Genomic DNA, 19,673 nt, shown 5'->3' with positions numbered 1-19,673 from the left:
GCATAGGTCAATAAATATTCATCAAACTGATGAAGAAGAACAACACTTGAAATCTTTTTATAATCATCTGTCAAGTGTTTGCATTCTCGTTATGTTCATATTGACACCATATGATTATATAGAAAGCTTCGATAGTGTGTATTGAACGTTCTTCACACGAAATCCTCTGCACATGTAAACAGTTCGTCATCTTGTCAAGATCGTGTCTTCGATTCCTTTCAATGTTGAAATACTCACGGCACCAATGCTTGCCAGATCCACTGACTTCGTTTCTGAAATGATTAACATTTCTTCAGTTATCTTTTAATTCTCCAAATTCGATGCAGATATAAAGATTCAAATAAGCGCACTCCAAATATCTCATGTTATTGGCTGTAAACTGCGCCTATAGCATTTTGATTCCAGAAATATCTATCTTGACGCTCGTTATTTGTGGAACCATGGGATACCTCTTTGTTTCCTGTCAAAAATCAACCCATCCAGTTGTGAATTGTTAAACTAGTTTTACAAGAGACTTTACAACAATGGCTAACTTTGCCGGCTCTACCACACCTATCACAATAAGTTGAGGATTGGGAGTACAATGGGAGTCTGTCAAGACGTGCCAAAAGAAGAGATTTAGTTGGAAAGTGATTTACTTTTTGTGTAACCGGAAAAGTGGCAATAATTTCAAGTTGGAACCATGTTAATGCACGAAAACTCGGTATGTATCTGTACTTTAACTGCTTCAAAGTTCGATTTGGTATCACCATTACTGAATTACAAGGCCTTTAAAGGAGTGATTGTGTAACACATGTAATCCAACAACAATACACAGTTTCTGCTCATTCATAAGTAAAGTGGTACTGAAATATTCACACCTCTACAGTTTGACTCATAAACTCTCATAAAGGTAAAATTAAATTTTATTTGGCCATTCGTGCCGATGTGTGAGGAAATCATGGAGTGTTATCGGACTTGACAACAGGATATGCCACGCGCATATCTTTTCGATTACGATTTTGCTAACAAACGTCTTGCCGACAATAGAGGCGGATTTGTTCTTCATTTTTGTGTTGTTTTTTGCCAACATTTTGTTTGCGTTGTTTCGTAAAAACTGTTGTCAGGTAGCGTCGGTAGTTATCTATTATCTAACCCGCCTGACACCATTGACTGTTTGACAAGCTATTTAACTTCCCGACATGCATTTCGGAAAAGGTAACCATTTAACTATAGTTAGATTTTAGTATAATTAATTAGCCAGCCATCCTCATGCGACATCGAACGTTGATCTCCTTGGACACGTAAATTATTTACGAACCGAAAATAATCATGCAAAACGCATAGCTCCAATACTGGCTATTTACCCCATTCTAATATTTGCTTTATCGCCAATCTAGAATTGTGTAAACTTGATCAACGATTTGAAGACGGGAAAACTATTAAATTTTCCTTTGAAACTATCCGCAAGTAAGTGTAGATAAGACAAGACAAGTGTTGGTAACACCGTGATAACACTGCCCTTGGCTAAAATCTCCAGCTTGCTATACATGTGGTACGACACAAATTTTTAGTTGCTTAGGCTACTGTACGTGCTTTCATCACCCACTACACTAACAAGTAAATTTGTGTCCACTGGTCGCAACTCGTTACTAATTGCAAGCACTACATCCGAATATGACACTACCGCCCTGTCGACTAGAGTGCTAATTGTTGTCTGAATTAGCAATAAGCTCTTTCGGACGGTATACTGAACTTTTAGTGACGTCATCATCATATACATGTACATACGCTTGTATCTCAGCGACCATGTCAGTTCGCCTCGAGGAAGAACCTGTGTACGTCCCCTTGACATTTAATGCCTACAAACAAACACTACAATTTTGTCTCGTTTGTATTTCAGATTTTTATTGTAAACACCACTGCTAATGCGTTCTGTTTGTTGTGATACTTTTAGTATTCCGTATATCCATCCAGGGATTAGGACGATTTCATGTAATGATATGGAAATGATAAACTGCAGGTTCAATGTTACCAAGTATTGACTTTGTTACAAATAACGCACGAACCACATGTTTCCACGTGACACTTTATTAATAAACCGTATTTCATAGTACCAATATCATCTGAGTATCAGGAAAATAACCCGGATGAAACCAAAGACGGTCGCGTTTGAGATCACTCATTGAACTGTTATCTGACAAGATTAGTTTGCTGTTTACAAAGGCATGTTTGTGAGTGTGTAACAACCTACTGTGACATGTACACTACAATGATATTTTGGTATTGCCACTTTCCTTGCTTAATTCCTTTTTATGTATTGATGGAGAAAAAGTTCTAAATAATGTGGACTCGTAAAATAAATGATGGAAAATTTTAATAACATTTTAAAACTTTCAAGTTACATTGTTTAAATGTTAAATTTTTTCACTAAATTAGGTTATTTTCTCAAAATCTGTTATCTCTAGCAACCTAAACTGTACTCGATGTGAACTACAATTTACGCAGTTCGCATATTTACAGAGTCTATCATTCTTCCCTCTGGTGTATTGGATTATCGGACGTATGTGCTCACTTTCATGACTATTAAGTTCAACACATTCTGTTATCTTTCCGTGTACAAATGCCATCACCCAGTTGTTGACCGTTAATGATTTAACTTAGTAAGCACTCAGTGTGTTCGGCAGAGAGGCGACCTAACTAAGGCAATGTCTCAGCCACAGTCTCAGGGAGTTGGATTGGACTACGAACCAACGTTGGTCAGTACACTTTTCATTTCACATTCATAACTTTCTGTGCCAAGCACTTAGGACCCTCTGCGCACACGTAGCCATTGTACTGATTCGCACACGTGCGGTGTACTGCAATTACACACAGTATATCAAGGGTCACGGTGAATATATCAAATAATATCGTGTCCTTTTAGTTTTTTTCCCTGTGATATATTTAGTCGAAACACGTTCTTCTCTCAAAATGTATCGATCTAATCTAACAGAATTACAAGTTTCGGAACGAGGAATTCGGTTCTTGACCCTCTGATCGACACCGTGTCAGCCATGTTGTATTTCACTAACTTATCTCTGCGACCTATGCCCAGAAACATTGTACAATGACAGATATTACATGGACACCCTTTAGATCGATACTTTGATCACTCAGCAAATACATATTTCGGGTAATACAGTAGTCTCTCACTCTTTTCAGTGGGCAAAACTAATGACTTGTATTTTAGTTCCTCAATCTCAAAACAACTGAAATCATAGATGACTGTTATTGTAGTTTTGAATACTCAGAAAACAATTTAATGCATATTTATAATGACAACTTTATTAAACCCGTTTGTTACAGCGTAGGATAATTTTTTGATCGCTGCATGTAATATGATGGGAAATTTATAATTTTTCTATGTTTCTATGACAACTACTATAGCCTAATCTACTCAGACCTTACATGTGATACCAGCTGTTTTATCTAAACCCCCGCTTGTACAAGTCTGTGGAATGGTAACGAGGTCAGAGGTCAACATGTTTGCTAATTTCATCCGATATCACCGGCCTAAACGTTTGACAGGGTGCGGGCATGTCAATTTCGGCATCGAATGACCTAACACAAGCTCCGGCTGTTCAGTTGTGCTTGAGCCGCTCCGTTCGTTGTCCTGTTGAGACGCCATCATCGTAACATGGCAGCCAATGGCAGTCAAAGATACCAGTTACCATAGTTACTGGCTACCAGTAAAATCAACTGCGATCACTGGCAATGCATGTACTGAAATAACAAGTATTCAATGTTTTGTCTTATGACATTTCCCGCGTTTTTTGTCATTTCGATTACACTATGTGTTTCCTACACTTGTTGCTATCCACAAAATCGTTGAAAATTTGGTATTATGAAATTGCCTTTATGATAGTCATCATGGCCTTGATGAGTAGCAAAGCCAGTCAACGTAAAGTGATCCATGACAGCAGTACACTTATCGATCTAAAAAATAACATTTAATAGCCTCGTGTAATTTTGCAGAGAGAGAGAGAGAGAGAGAGAGAGAGAGAGAGAGAGAGAGAGAGAGGAGAGAGAGAGAGAGAGAGAGAGAGAGAGAGAGAGAGAGAGAGAGAGGCACAGACAGAAACACAGATCTTTAGGTCGTTACGGTAATAGGCGACAAAACGTTCACAAACGTCTATGTTTGCATCTCAGCCATCTACTTGTCATTTCCCTTTGAGAGATAAACACTCAGCCAGGACATAGATACGAACAGATACTGCAGATACTTGCGGATTAATCTTCATTGGATTTTTCTGTGTATGTATTGTAGAGATCTCTTAGGGGGTTCGAAGTTTGACGGGTAAAAATTGTTCTACTGGCGGCTATCGCTATAGCTTGTGCATATATAAAGTGAACTGGTAATAAAATCGCGTTTAATAACCGCTGCTGAGGCGCTACATCATCAGAATACTGAACGTCTGCCATGGAACATCAAAGCAGGATTTTTGGTCTTGCCGAGAGCGCCAGCGTGTGTCAGCCGTGCTATATCGTGAATATAGCACGGTAATTTTCACATCTATCTCGACAAATCAGATCGTTGTAATGCGCCATCATTATACTGGCATGATGTAATAATAATTATAATAATAATACAATTACATATATACATAATATACATATATATATATATATATATATATATATATATATATATATATATATATATACCTAAACCGACAGATTTGTACTGTAGCCTGTAACCTGTTACCTTTACACCGTCATTTATCTGTCAAAGTAAAAGCCAACTGTCTATACAGAGGCCAAGCTTTCATCTGTAAACAATAGGGTCCTACGGATGTTTCGTGAAGAAACAGTCAAACATGCCAAATGTCACGGAAACGTTGTATAATATTATGGGCTGTCAAGCGGTGGGAAATGCAAGTCACAGAGCATACTAGTATAGAGATCACAGAGAGCGACAGAAATGCGACGTGCCGAACGTTCTAAGTACGAGGAGAGGCAGCTATTCCCCTCCCTGGTTACACAGTAATTGACATGGGTCACGTGAACGTTTATCAGCTACAATAATCTCGGAAACCTGGTAAAGATATTATGTATCTTTCATGTGCTCCAGACGCCCAATCTCAATAGAACATCAGATTTCAACTAAATTATCAACGACGCACAATTAAGCCTCGCATTGTCTTTTATGAAAACTACTCCAAAACATGGCCGTTGGAGATGTCTGGCAGCCTCGGTGTCCTCAGGTGCACCTCGTCATACAAACACCGTGGTGGGTGCAAGTACGGGTTTGAACCTTTGCCAGGGGAACCTTTGGCAGTACGATGGAGTTGTAAAATTGGAGGTGTTCTTACTGTGGCGTTCAGTTTGTGTCATACCTGCAGTTAACTTTACCAGACTGCGGGCATTTAACTGAAACACGTAGTTTCGCAGAATTCTGCACTTGCTGATATGATTAAGTCATCTGATATGATCTGATCTGATCTGATCTGATCTGAGGCTTACGTTACATCAATATTCTGAACAAAGCAAATACCATGGCAACGAACAGCACAGTAAATTTCTTTGTCAGAACAATGCAATCACCTTACCATTCAGAAAGCACAATAAGAGTTAAATCACAGACAACGTACGCTAAAAACAACCCGGGGCAACTTAAAATAATTGCAATGTATGTGTACCACTAAACGTAGATTAAATATAAACAAGGTGTAATTCTGCATCGTCGTAAAACAACACCTCTTTACGGCAACAGCTTAGCGCTACCCGCTTTGCGTAGGTCAGCGGAGCGGAAATTATTGCTCTGGCTCTCGCAAAAGCAATTCTGTCGATAACGTGGCTAAACTATATGGACTGTCCTTCCGTAAAAATGCAATTAAGGGTCACTAATGGTAGTGTTTGAGTCGATATCGAAGCTGTTCGTGATAAAGAAGACGTTCGCGATCGATTTCTTTGCGGGCAGGCAATTTCTTTCAAGTATCAGTGGGTGGGAATGGGCCGACTCACAATTATTTTTTCAAACGGGTCGGGAAATTTCACCTATTTGCTCTGCGTGCAGACTAAATAAATACTTAGTGGGCAGTCAGGGGTGTAATTTGGTTGTATTCGGGGGGGGGGATGTGCCGACGGAGGAGACAAAAAGAGGACAGTGGGAAGGTTTGTACCATAGATAGAGCGGGAGTGTTTATTACGGGTTGAAGAAGCGGCGAAGTTTAATGGTGGAGAGATGTGAAACTAATTGTTGGAGAGGAAAGTTTTCAACAAGCACATATACAAAATTGCCGACAGTTTCATCCCCAGCTATAAAATTAAATTTTCTTTAAAGCAGTTCGGCTTACACTTTCTCAAAATTGTCTAGTTGGCTGCCCATGAGTCATGTCCTATCCGAATGCTTAGTACCACTATTTCTACTTCAGCTACTTTGTGTCTATTATTCTCGTTATATTATAAATCTTATATAAATACAACTTCTATGGTGTTGTAGCAGAAAGCATGGATAGCACACATTACATGTGCGTGTCCTCAAGTGACCTATAGATCGTTGAATGTGTGACGTTTTCTAGAATGCTATGTGAGTGACTCATACTGGAATTGCTGGCCGGAGTTCTCTTTTGTTTCTTTTCTTTATTGATGTGGCGAGTAAGTTGTTTATCTCATCAAATTACTGTCTGTTGTTTTTCATGTGTTAAAAGTATGCGTCTCCAAATTGGAAGACTTGAACTTTTGTTCAAACATTTCTCGAGGAAACTTTAAATCGTTGCCTTTCAAAATAATAAGAACAATCGGGGGTCACTGTGCAAATTATGGTGTTATGGAAACAAATTTTCTTGAAATGGTCGCCATTCCCATGGTTACCCTATAGGAAAAATTCAATTTTCGATTTTCACATAAATAAGACGGTGAAAAGTTTACTGACTCCTAGAGCTTCAAAATGAGCCCACACAAGTCGTAGATCAGAAAAGTATTGTATAAATTTGAGAGTCGGAGTATCTGTCCTCGCGATGCATTGTACCTTGATTTGTCACACAACCCACCTTGTGTTTGTTCATCTGCTGATCAACTTAATTTCCTTTGTACATCAAATCTCAACATAATCTTTATTTCCTGTATAGCGAATTATATTAAAATAATTAAATACGCTTTTCAATAATATCATATTAAAAAATTGGCGAAAAATCCCTTGCAATATAAAATACTAGACACTAAAAATACCTACTTAAACCTACTTGAGAGTAAGTTCTTTAGTTTTTTACAAAAAAAGTTCCTACGTCACGTCAGCAGGTCGCTAGAAATATGATGAATGACATTCTATATCGTAACAATGAGCTACACCCGCAATTCGAATGGACCATGGTGCAAACAAGACCACGTACAGAAATATATCAGCGAGTATTTTTTGTACCGCTATAATCATTTCGTCTTCAGCGTCCGTAGAACACCGTAGCGGTTAGAATGTGAGTTTTATGTCAGTAGCTGTACTTTCTCACGATTATTTCACTATTTCTTCTTTGTGTGTCAACAGGTAGTTCTGGTTCTGCTCCCCCAAAAATGTTAAACATCCACTGTTCAGTTTGTCAACACAGCATGTACATGTACATTTAAAAAGTGCACTGTTAGGCCTAGTGTTAATACAGTGGACCCTCGCTAAGTCGCGCCTCAATAAGTCGCGGTTTCGGCTAAGTCGCGGTTTACGTTATGGCTCCCATTGTTTTCTTTGCATAATTTACGAACTTCAACTTGTTGCGGTGTGTAAAAGCATGAAAGTGGTCTCACAAATCCGCACGTCAATCATACAAATTGTCACTATCTACACCATAATATGGTGTCGCGGCCCCCCTTTCAAGCATTGTGTAATTCGTGTAGCGCGTCAAACGAAGTGTCAACGTGTTTCGGTGAGTCAAAGTGGTCTCATGAAACCCGCCACGTCAATCATACTAACGCCATTGTAGCCCCTTTCACACGTACGCAAGCACGGGCGGTATGCCTTTGACCCCGGCTTTGATCAAACGTATGAGGCCAGTTATCACATTTTCTTGGCGGTACATCTTTGCAAAAACGCTATAAAAAGTCGAAAATTCTACACCGGCCATCATTCTGATCTCACGTTTCCAACTGAGCAGTATGTCTAAGCGAAAGCTATCCAGCATCTCCGTCCGTGATAAACTTGAAGCCATTGACCGTGTGAAGAAAGGTATATATTTGTATATTTGAATTGTAGTCCGGACCAGAGTTCACTTGTCAACAACAGCAGTGGAGCTGAGACTGAGTTGACAAGCTCAATTCTCTCTATTTAAACATGGTTTCAGGCGTAGAACAAGAAAATATAGTTGAAAGTGAAAACAATCCCCGAAGTTACTACAAGCCATATAAGCCAAATAAGAGAATACAAAAATACCCATAAATCTAATCAGCGACCTGGCTGATCAGTGAAAATATTCCAATTTTATGGGCACCATATTTGAAATAGAAGGCCCGAAACTGCATGTTTATGAATTTACTATGCGTATTGTGTATCACGGTGCACCGATGAAAGCATTTGACAACAGATCAGTGATTTCGCATCAATGATAAGATACAGACGAAGAGTTCACTCACACAACCAAGCCCTTGATTCCTGGTAGAGGCATACAAGTCAACACTGTTTCAGATTACAGTTTGTATCGTAGCCTTCTGGCCTCACTACATTTTCAGCACACTACTTCAAATGAACCTTTGTTCAGAGGCGAGAAAGAAAATAGTTTAATTACGATGACCTGCACAGTACGACCACTTGCTTGTTTTGTTTTGTTGTTGTTATGTTTATGTGTTTTATGAGGAAGCACAAAAATCCCTTGTAAATGTTGTACTTTGAGTGGGCAGAGACTCATCCGTCAAGCACGGAGATGGGTTTCAAGCCAATTTTACATGTTTATAAATTACATTGAGACCCTTGCCGTCCGAGTACCTTTAAAGGGTCAGTGGCTGCAACCTTGGGTGATTTTTTCCTCGCTATTTTTGTTTCTTGTGTCTCCTGTAGTTTATTCTTCTGGTGCCCAAAGCATATTGAGATACCCAGTATTCAGCTTGTCAACTCAGTCTGTACATTGTGTAGACAGCATTATTGTTGGCAGGCGAATTCCAGTCCGGACTAGAATTCAAATGTAAACAACAAAAGTGCGCTTTAGTGTTCGTGCTATGTTGACAAGCTGAATAATGAGTGTTTCAACATGCGTTTTGGACTGTAAAAAGAACTTGTTGTTACATACTAAAAATAAAAACAGTGACACAATTATTAAAAGTTTCAGCTATTGACCCCTTAAGGTATGGCTTCCTTACATTGCGTGTGACGTCTTACTCACTGACCCCTAGAAAGGCACCTTAGCCTATTTGCAATTAACGAAGAAAAATATGATTTTTACCGCGATCGACCGTACCTACTCAAAGAATTAGTTTTATTGGACAGTCTTTGCACCGACACAGACCACAATGAAACCAATTATCCATTCTCTGCTGTCCGACATTTTATCGTTTGCTGTCGACACAGTGTAAAGGTTGGTGTTTCTTGTTTTTAATTTTGCCATGACATTGATCGCTCACACAGACCGACCGTAATCTCTGCATTCTCCCGGTAACTGCTCTATCGTATATACTTCGGTTTTGTCTTGCACAGGTATTCGCATTTGCTTAAAGTATACTACGGGCATTACGTACAAATCTGTATAAAAAGGCGTACCAATGACAGTCGCTCATTAAGACCGTGTGTCATTTGTTTCTCATGGAAACAAGCCAATTTATCACCTGAAAATGAGACAAATGGATCAGTTTTCTGATGCTACCATTCAATTTATCTTCATTGCTACCCACGATGTTTTTTAGCAACTTTATCCATATTACGACGGATCACTTGTTAACATTCAATCTGTGAGAATGCATCGACCGCACACCGCATAGCCGTTACTTTGAACAATGAACCTGCGTCGAGATTTCATTTCAGCTGTCATCTATAACAGACATAAGTGAACTTGCAAGTCTGAATACATGATAGTCTTTGCTCGATATCGACACAGAACCAAAATATAGAATAAAAACTGTCTAAGATATCGTCCGTTCGCATGGGTCGTTAGGTCGACAACAGCCTGCCACTAACTTCCAGCTGCCCGGACAAGAATCCTTTGCAAGCGAAGATGTGTCTAAGGTTGCCGACAGTGTCTAATTCAATAGCCGTGGTTTGATTATATGGTATCCCGTCTTGTTTTGTTACCGATGGCGCGCATCGGATGAGTGTTCCTATTAAAATATATTAAGACTCTAATCTATCTTTGCCAAGCTTTGTTTAATCCAAACCTTATAAGTGTTATAGCATGATATGAAAATGATAGCGACTGATATCCAGTATTAGTTTTAGGTAAGGAGGCCGAGCTTTAATGCATCAAAACCAATTAATTTCTTTTAAAGAATAATCCCCTGCGTACATTGTGATACAAGATGATGTCAATTCTGGATGCCAGATAAACACTCGACCCGTCATGTCTTTGTATCAGGTTCAGCATAGATAAAGAAAAGGTGACCGAATGGCTTTGGTAGACCCGCAAAAAAAGCGTGTGATACGGTCGATCACGATACAGTAATCTGTGGGGTGAAGAAAATGTCGGTTCAATCGTTCGTGACATGTTTATAAATGAGTACTTATCTGTTGGGGACAACTCATTCTATGTACCGTTCCATAAGACTTTGTACTGGGACCCACTTTTCAATGTGTGTTAAGGGCACGGAATTAGGCGCTGTTTGCGAATTACGTCGTTGCTTTCTCATCAATGTGTAAACAGTAAATATATGCCCGCAAATTTAGCTAACATTCCAGTAGAACGACAAAAATACACACGATAGGTGACTGCCAATGTTACTATGAACAGTGGAAAGATACGTTACCGGCTCACGCATACTTACTACAAGCTTCAACACCAGCCACGTATGCTGCACTGAGAAAATTTGATGGTGTTTGCAACACCAGGTTGTGCGCCGTCGGCAATCATTGATCGCAATAATGTTGACGTCTTCAATCTCAGGGGAAGGGCTGTTCATTTTGTATAACACTGGGCTCTGCTGCGCTTGTCTAGCTTTGCATTGCTCAGTATTTGCTCAAGGATAGGCGTCATGGACACTGACATAAAAATCCTGTGGCACTAACTTAAGAATTTGAGCAAACCTGCTTGCATATCATTTTGCGAACCGCATGGAATTTGTAAATTTCAGAAAGAAGAAATCACAGCGTGACCGATAACTCGACTACCATCTCACATCTTTTGATCCCCGTTAACTCCGATTCACTCCTTTACGTATTCAACTGCCATGCGTAGTAATAGAAACTGATTCAAAAGAATCTCTGGCCAGCAATTTTTTAAACTTTTATCGCGTTTGTTCTGCACTTGTATATTCATTCAATTTGTACTATTGGATGATGAAATGTCCCATTGAATGTACATGTTCGAAATATTTATACTTCAACGTTTCGTAAAGAGAGTAAAAGTGGAAATATTTAGAAAGAAAAACGGCCGCCGGGTAAAATTCCATCTCATGAGCTCTATCGAATCCCGTGTAGTGAAAAATTTCTGATTATTCAAAACACATGGATTGCAGAAATTATAGTGTCACCCTGGTTCTTTCTGCAATTTTAGATGTATGGCGAGTATCGTAAAGACCTTGCCAAATATGCGAAATCGGAGGCAGCCAGGCTTCAACGAGACCACGAAGAACTTCAAAGATGGCATGACTCGCAAAAGAGACGAGCCAGTGATGGCATCAGAATAAACGAAGAAGGACCAGAAACCTTTCTTGAAAAATGTAGAAGTAAGCTTGACGTTCGTATCTCATATGTGTTTGTTCATTTGTTAACTCTTTGAGGGCTGTAATTTTTTCCCGCCAAAATTTTAGAGCAACATTTTACCAATTTGTATGAATTTTTCTGTATTTTTTTTTATCATTTTTGGACCAAAGTGACATTGTATTTCATTGGCTACCGTTGTTTTTCAAAATTTTGGCAAAAATCTGGGAAAAATTGGCTGGGGTTTATTTTATAAAGGGGACAAAAATAGACTTTGGCGCTCAAAGGGTTAAACAGCCAGTAAGTGTAGCTTTTGACGATTTTTTTCACTATTTTTGTTTTGTGTGAATTACTGTGATTTTCTTCAGGTTTTTGGTTTGTATGTCAATTGCAAGTTCTTGTTCTACTCCCCAAACCATGTTGAAACCCCTACTCTTTAGCTTGTCATAACAGCGTCTATACATGTGTTTACATTTGAATTGCAGTATGGATCAGAATTCACATGTCAACAATAAAAATGCAGTCTACACATGTACAGGCTGAGTTGGCAAGCTGGATACTGTGTATCTCAACATGCTGTGGGGAGTAGAACAAGAAACTGTAGCTGACATTCAAAACCAAAATGATCAAAAAAAATTATCACTAGTTACAGCTAGTGGCCCTTCAAGAACATTTTGACTTTGCAGCTTCGAAGAACAGTTCTTTGACCTACGCCGTGTGGGACAGTTTTACTTCTATCCTTGCTGTGACGTCAACAATTTGTGTCAAGAACAAAACGTCATCAAACTCTGTACTTGATTAAAGGGCCAGTAGCTGTAACTTGTAATTTTTTCACCAGCCACCATCGTGTTAACTCTATAGGAAAAATTAAAAGTTTTGATTTTCACAGAATAAGCTGTTGAAAATTTGTTGCATATACTTCATAATGAGTGCCAACAAGTGGTAGACCAGATCAGTATTGTAAAAGTTGAGGGTTCGAATATCTGTCTCTGAGGCGCATTCTGCTTGAAGATGTCACATGAACGATTAATTTACAGGAGCCCTCGCCACTATCCGAGACGAAGCCTTGAGGACGACAAGCGTAGGAAACGACTGGCTGTTTTTGGCCCTGCTTGGCACACTGATGGCGCTGTTGTCATTTGGTATCGATTACTGCATCGCATTGTTCCAAAAAGGTGCGTACAACTTCTTGTTACCTGTTGTTATTTTTTTGGTTAAATTTTAACCATTTCTTTTATTTTCGTTGTCATTCATATTGCCTCCTCAGCACGATTTTTGAGTCAGTAGTTCCGTTTTTATGCATTCCAAAGTTCCGACTCTTAATCCGACCAGTCACGACAATGTACATTTCACGCATTTTTCTTCAAATATAATCTCAGCTACCAATCTGATTAAAACCAGATGCAGGGATGCCCACGTTGCGCACCTTTGCTTGTTCTTTGCTGTTCTCGTTATTAGCTGCTTGTAGACTCACTACATCTGACCTACTGCCATATAGCAGATCGCATTCAAATCTCATGCATCGGACTGAACAGAGACTTACAAATGCAACTGGTTATGGGTCGCAGCATTGTGTAAAAAAACGCAGTCTGATCGGCCCCTGCAAAGAGCTTGAATCCATCAAACGTTTTATTGAAAACCGTTTTAACACAAATGATCATCTATTCATCTTTCATGCAAATTGAAAATAAGATAGTTATGTATTTATTGAGAAGTCTTTTTGTTATTTTGCACAAACTTAAATATTCCCTATGTTAATCTGTTCCTTATAATTTATGCAGGGCAGGTATTTTTCTTCCATGCACTGGACGGCCAGCCTTTCCCTCAATATCTGTTATGGATCTTGTACCCAACAGGGCTGATTTTGTTTTCAGCCGTGTTTACCTACTATGTTGAACCAAATGGGGTAGGTAAGTATGCCGTCAATCATTGGCCTATCGATTTCTTGTGTATTGTTTTTATACAATTGCCTTAAGGTAGTATGCGCCTCGAAACTAAAATCCTTAAATTTTTGTTCAAACTTTCCTCAAGGAAATCTTCGACCATTCTTTTACGAAATAAGAAGTAAAATTCGGGATTATCGTGAAAAATTTGGCACTAGAAAAACAAATTACCCAACATTTACAACAATTTGGAAGTCAAAATGGCCGCCATCCCCGTGTTAACTCTGTGGGGAAAATTAACTTTCGATTTTCACAAAACTATTAGCCATTGAAAACTTTACTTGTTCCAAGAGCCTCAAAGTAAGTTCCAACACGCGGTAGATCAGAAAAATTTTGAAAAAAATTGAGAGTCCAAATGTCTGCCCCGAGGTGCATTCTACCTAAAGGGTGTAAGCTCAGACCTACATGAAATTTCTACTTGTTTATCTCGCTATATCGCCAGGTTCTGGAATTCCCGAATTAAAAACAATTCTACGAGGTGTGGTGCTCAAGGAATATCTATCGTTTCGGACATTAGTGTCAAAAGTTGTCGGTTTGGCGTGTTCACTTGGCAGCAGTTTACCGTTGGGCAAAGTCGTAAGTATTCTGTTAAAGGTATACAGTCACCTGTAATCTAAATATGCCCATGTATGGTCACCTGTAATCTAAATATGCCCATATATGGTCAAAGGGGCGTTCCTTGGCATTAAAAATGCCCATGTGAGGGCGCTGTTTTTAAAAAGTGGCCACCCGCTTAAAATCTGTGATTGGTCAGATTTTCTCTTTCCATGGTAACTGTGGCAAAATTGGAAGAGATGACAGTGTACCTTTAATCTCTTGTTCATGTGGCATTTGTTCATACCTTTTTACAGTGCCTTCAAAGATATTATCTGTAGAATAAGGTCAACATGCAATAATTCTTCACACTTCCGCTTGATGGCGCTACAACTTTCCTGTGTCTCTTTATTTCTTTTTCCTGTGAAACAATAGAATCGTGCATACTCATTGACTGTATCGTGAGGAGCAAACAAATCTAAACACAAAAAGGTGGAACGCCCTTCGGGGAAATGTAGTCAGACTCTCAAACATTTACAATACATTTTTTTCAAGTTGTCTGTGGCTAAAGATTTTGTCGGAACCAAAAATTTAATTTGCCCATTTTTGAATTTCAAGTGTCGAATATTAAGTAATTGTTTTCTCTAGTACCAAATTTTGCACGGTGAACCCTGATTTTTATTCTTGATTCAAAAGGGAATTGATTAATTTTCTTTATATAGTTTTGTGCAATAGTTTAAGGCTTTTAATTCCAAGTACTTACCTTAATCCCGCAAGTAGATATGAATATTCAACGAAGATCGTATTTTGGAACCATCTAGATACCATACTTGTATGGAAATTTCTTTTCTCGGTTGCAACATTTGACTTATTTTTTGATAGCGAATCCATCAATGTAAGGCGTCTTTTTGGTTAGGATGTTACCCATCGTGGTTGTTTTGCCGTTGAGGGCGTATTACCATTCGGCATGTTCTTGTCTGCCGAAATTCATCGCTTCATATCAATACAGGATGTCTATACCAGTTTTCCATAAATTTTGAAGCATGAATATTGAAAATTCCCGTCAAATTGTATCAATCTAACTGTTTCCTGATGTAAATACTACATCTTGGAAGAGATATGAGTCGAAGTGAGTCGGACACGCGGCTACTTGGAAGCTGAACAATCTCCTAGAAGTAATAATGTTTTAGTCACTCTTCAAACAATGCAGTAAATTCACTACACTATGATTATTATCTTTGGAAGTAAATCAGCTACACAAATCATTACCTCGATAGGCGATATAATAGACATCGCATATTGCATCGCATATTCGTGGAAACGCAAAGCCAATTAAAACCACAGCAAAGCATCACAGGGGTGTGTTTACACCGCCTTTTGAAGTTCTACACTTAATGCATTCTCTTCTGTACAACTATCATTATGTGTGCATATTTACTCATCGCTGACAGGGTCCGTTCGTGCATATTGCCAGTATGCTGGCTACCGTGTTGAACAGATGGATGTCCAAACTGACTGGAAACTTTGTGGTAAGCAACCAATTTCTATACCAGGAATGTACACAGGCTCAGTACATGGGTCAAAGGTCACCGCCAATAAAGCTACTTGACAACTTTCCATGTAAAAGACAATATACCACTGCATCGAGGTATTATGTGATATAACAAGTAGCACTCAAACTGCGCTCTATTCTTTTGGAGGAAACATTGTGCAGTATACCATATTCTTTCCCCATTAAAAGAAGCATAGTGATTAACTGATTGTTTTTCTCTTGAAACAAAACAAAGCAAAAACATAACGAATAACATAAAGAATAAGGTAAAGAAATCATTGTACCTTCCATGCACCAGCATCGCATTATAACTATGACAGACATACTGTTACTTACTTTTCACTGTCAATGCAAACCAAATTTTGGTATGGTCTATTTTTTATATATTCGTGAACTTTCCAAGTTGTCATTAAAGTTTGGTTGAGCAATACCTATTACTTTAATAGTCGATACAATTAACTGGTTTGTCATTTACTTTGATAAGTTTATTGCACCATATAGTTTGTGATTTGATAAAATCTATTTTCCAAAGGTACGTGTACTCGTATTTATTTCGCACTAGTATTCCAAACTTCCTGAAATAAAGATTGTATCCTACCTATGTTTTAGGACCGTCTTGACTAGGTTGTCAGTATGCGTTACAAAACCCAAATGAATATTGCAAAGTGCAGAAAACAATACGTCGGTAAAATCAAAGTCCCTAAACAACTGAGGGACCATACTGTCATCGAGGGTATTTCTCCTTAAACCCCGGTCTCTCAATTAACGAGTGAGGGACTGTGATGAAACCACAGTATCTCAACAAGGGAGTGTGGTCAATAACCTATGATAGTTCCCCAGCCTTGCTATCCGACCAAACGTCGATCGCCGGGAATCAATCTATAATTTATCGATTACAGTTCCCTTTCTCCATTTTTCATTTAAAAACAAATTTATGAAAATAAAGTTATTAGAATTGTCCTGGCTACTGGCACAAACTAGTAAGTTGATCTGAAGTACTATCAGTATCAGCTGTTGCCACAATGTTGTGTATAGTTCGTAGTAACTTAAACTTATGTCTTCATCGAAACAAACAATTATTTTTCTTTGCTAATTGCCCTCCGTTATAGCTAGACACTAAGAAATATCAATAGTAAAGGTTTGAACCTTGGCAAGATAAATAAAATTAATATTTATGCACTAAAGGTAAGCATTTGCCATTGATCAAAATGACTGTCTATGTCTGTCTTTCCTGCTCTCTCTCTCTCTCTCTCTCTCTCTCTCTCTCTCTCTCTCTCTCTCTCTCTCTCTTGTCACTTCGTCGACAGAATGAATATCACAACTACGATATGTTAGCAGCTGCGTGTGCTGTTGGTGTGGCGTGCACATTTTCAGCGCCGATAGGGGGGCTGCTTTTCAGCATCGAAGTAACCACATCGTACTTCGCAGTGAGAAACTACTGGAGAGGATTTTTCGCGGCAACGTGTGCAGCATTGGTCTTCAGATTACTAGCTGTGTGGGGCGAAAAGGCGGGTAAATATCAGAAACAATGGACGATTTTTTATTTGAATATATCTTTGCCAAGATTTCATGTTTCTATTTTAGTTCCCTGGCCATTCAGCAAACTGTGCCCCGAGTCTTACAGGCTATATTTCAAATGAAAAAAAAACTACGCGGTATATGGTACATAATAGTCTAATAATATTATCCACAGCCAGACACAAACTGTAACATGTTCCAGCATACGATTGTCGAAATATGGACCTGTTAGAGCTTTGCTCATTTTGTATGTAAGAAACGTGTTGGCGACCCACCTCATGCAAGGGCAACTCATCTCGTGTATTGGCATCTCTTCTCATCTGTGAGCAGCTCATCCTTTGTGTGGCAATATATCTCATGTGAGGGCAACTCAACTGATTTGATGGTCAATCTTCTCCTGTGAGGGCAACATATCTCATGTGAGGGCAGGCCATATAAACGTGAGGGAAATTGAATTCACTTCATGGCCATGGAAAGTCATCTCATATGAGGACTTCTTATTTTCTGTGAGGGCAACATATCTCATATAAGGGCAACTCATTTTTTGTGAGGGCAAGCTATCTCACGTGAGGGAAACTTAACTCGCTTGATGGCAAATCCACTCATGTGAGGGCGACTTATACCATATATCGAGCAACAGGCTCGAAATCTCATCTCCATACGAAAGAGATTTCGTCCATCCCTTTTGTCATACCATGTCGTTTAATGTATGTTTATAGCAATCTGGCAAATTATAAAGTCTTTGATCGATAAATCGAATGATTTGAGGCACAAAATTACCTGCGTTTCAAACTGATTACACAACGCTTTCAATTTATCCCAGAAACCATCACGGCTCTCTACAAGTCAACTTTCCGAATAGAATTTCCGTATGACGTCGTAGAAGTTATATTTTTCGCTCTGATTGGGTGAGTTTTAATTTCAGTATATGTTGCTCTTTTGCAAAATGTGTAAGATCATGAAACTTTATCGTCATGCAAACTTCGAAATGTTCCATCACTGTATATTAAATAATATACCATTTTATGACGTATTTTGATGATTATTAAATTATTTTCAACTTTTATGTCACTGTACATTATACTACTAAAAACGTTAGAGCTGGAATTTTAGTGTTTACAAGGGATTCATCAAAAGAGGAATAGTAATATTAAAATTAATTTATAGAATTGTTATCTTTCCTGTAAATTCATTAATGGTTTATTTCATTACAGAGTTATCTGTGGATTTGGTGGCGCTCTCTTTATATACATGCACAGAAAAATAGTGCACTTCAACAGGCGCAAGACCATCCTTAAAAAGTTTCTGCAGAAAAGGTTCGTGTCTTAGTTGACCTTCTTTGGGTAAACTCTCAAGATTTATTAAAACTGGAACGTTGGCGATAAAACATGCGACATGGGTGTCTGTACTGTCTGTAACGGGAACAGAAGGTTATCGAAGGACAGGGTTTGAATGATATTGTTTCGAAGAAAAAAAACGGGGCATGGGAGTATGGGATGACAGCGGATACGGGTACAGGGGAAGAGAGTTTAATAGGGAGGAGACACATCTGCCGAGACAGCCTCGTGAGTCGACTGAAAGATCCGTCGCTCGAGGGCGCTCTCTACCCCTCGCGCCCCCCCCCCCTCTTTAAGAGGAGGGGAGCGTAGAGCGTCTTGGAGCGACGGATCTTTCAGTCTACCTTGTGAGATATTAATATAATAATTCAGAATTATGTCAGATTCATGTTGAAAAATTTAAACAGTTACGCACAAATATTACGGAGGAGACCTGAATCTCGTAAAAGTTTGTGACTCACATGATCAATGCAATTCAAATGACAGAGAGAATCGACTGTTTAGGGTCGATGTAAGCTTATCGGTCTTTCCCTGGTAATCGACGGCGTGAAGATATTTGGGCTTCAAAAGATGATAATTTTGTGACGATAAACAGACGAGAGATTAGCGATTGATAGCCAGGGCCTATTTAACATCGGAAGCACGACCCATGCCTCAAATACAGTGTTACCGGTAACAGTTTTATTATTTTTCAACAGCCGTTACATATATCCTGTTTGCATTACAATAATTATTTCAACCTTCACGTTCCCGCTCGGATTTGGTCAATTCATGGCAGGAGAGGTGAGCGATGTTTTGTTTAAATATTTCTATTGTTTAGTGACGGAAAGTGCCATCAAAATAGTGATTACTGCATTCGTGTCTCCATATAACACAACCCTCACCGAAGTGAGCACACTTTCAATAAATTGAAATTACTAAAAACAAGTAAGTTTCAATAGAGCCGTGTTGATCTTGACTAAATCTTGTGAATATTGTTGAGGGTAGCACACTGTAGATCAACTTTTTTA

The 19,673-nt window shown here is 38.8% G+C and overlaps 1 protein-coding gene across 2 annotated transcripts in view; it reads left to right on the top strand.

The window, feature by feature from the left end:
- Positions 1-508: 508 nt before the first annotated feature.
- Positions 509-19,673, top strand: part of LOC139137445 (chloride channel protein 2-like) — a 28,749-nt gene continuing 9,584 nt past the window's right edge. The window contains exons 1-10 of one of the 2 annotated variants that reach the window (XM_070705550.1): positions 509-703; positions 11,634-11,805; positions 12,817-12,954; positions 13,561-13,689; positions 14,165-14,298; positions 15,708-15,785; positions 17,116-17,320; positions 18,150-18,234; positions 18,541-18,642; positions 19,362-19,446. In XM_070705550.1, the coding sequence (XP_070561651.1) occupies positions 683-703; positions 11,634-11,805; positions 12,817-12,954; positions 13,561-13,689; positions 14,165-14,298; positions 15,708-15,785; positions 17,116-17,320; positions 18,150-18,234; positions 18,541-18,642; positions 19,362-19,446 (1,149 nt within the window). In that variant the 5' untranslated portion in view covers positions 509-682. Of the gene's footprint in view, positions 704-2,634; positions 2,739-11,633; positions 11,806-12,816; positions 12,955-13,560; positions 13,690-14,164; positions 14,299-15,707; positions 15,786-17,115; positions 17,321-18,149; positions 18,235-18,540; positions 18,643-19,361; positions 19,447-19,673 lie in introns of those variants that run through there. The other variant, XM_070705549.1, reaches the window with a different exon arrangement.

Source organism: Ptychodera flava, chromosome 7 (assembly GCF_041260155.1).
Source record: "Ptychodera flava strain L36383 chromosome 7, AS_Pfla_20210202, whole genome shotgun sequence".
Lineage (NCBI taxonomy): Eukaryota > Metazoa > Hemichordata > Enteropneusta > Ptychoderidae > Ptychodera > Ptychodera flava.
The sequence above is the reverse complement of the archived record's forward strand: the minus strand, read 5'-3'. Positions and strand labels throughout refer to the sequence as shown.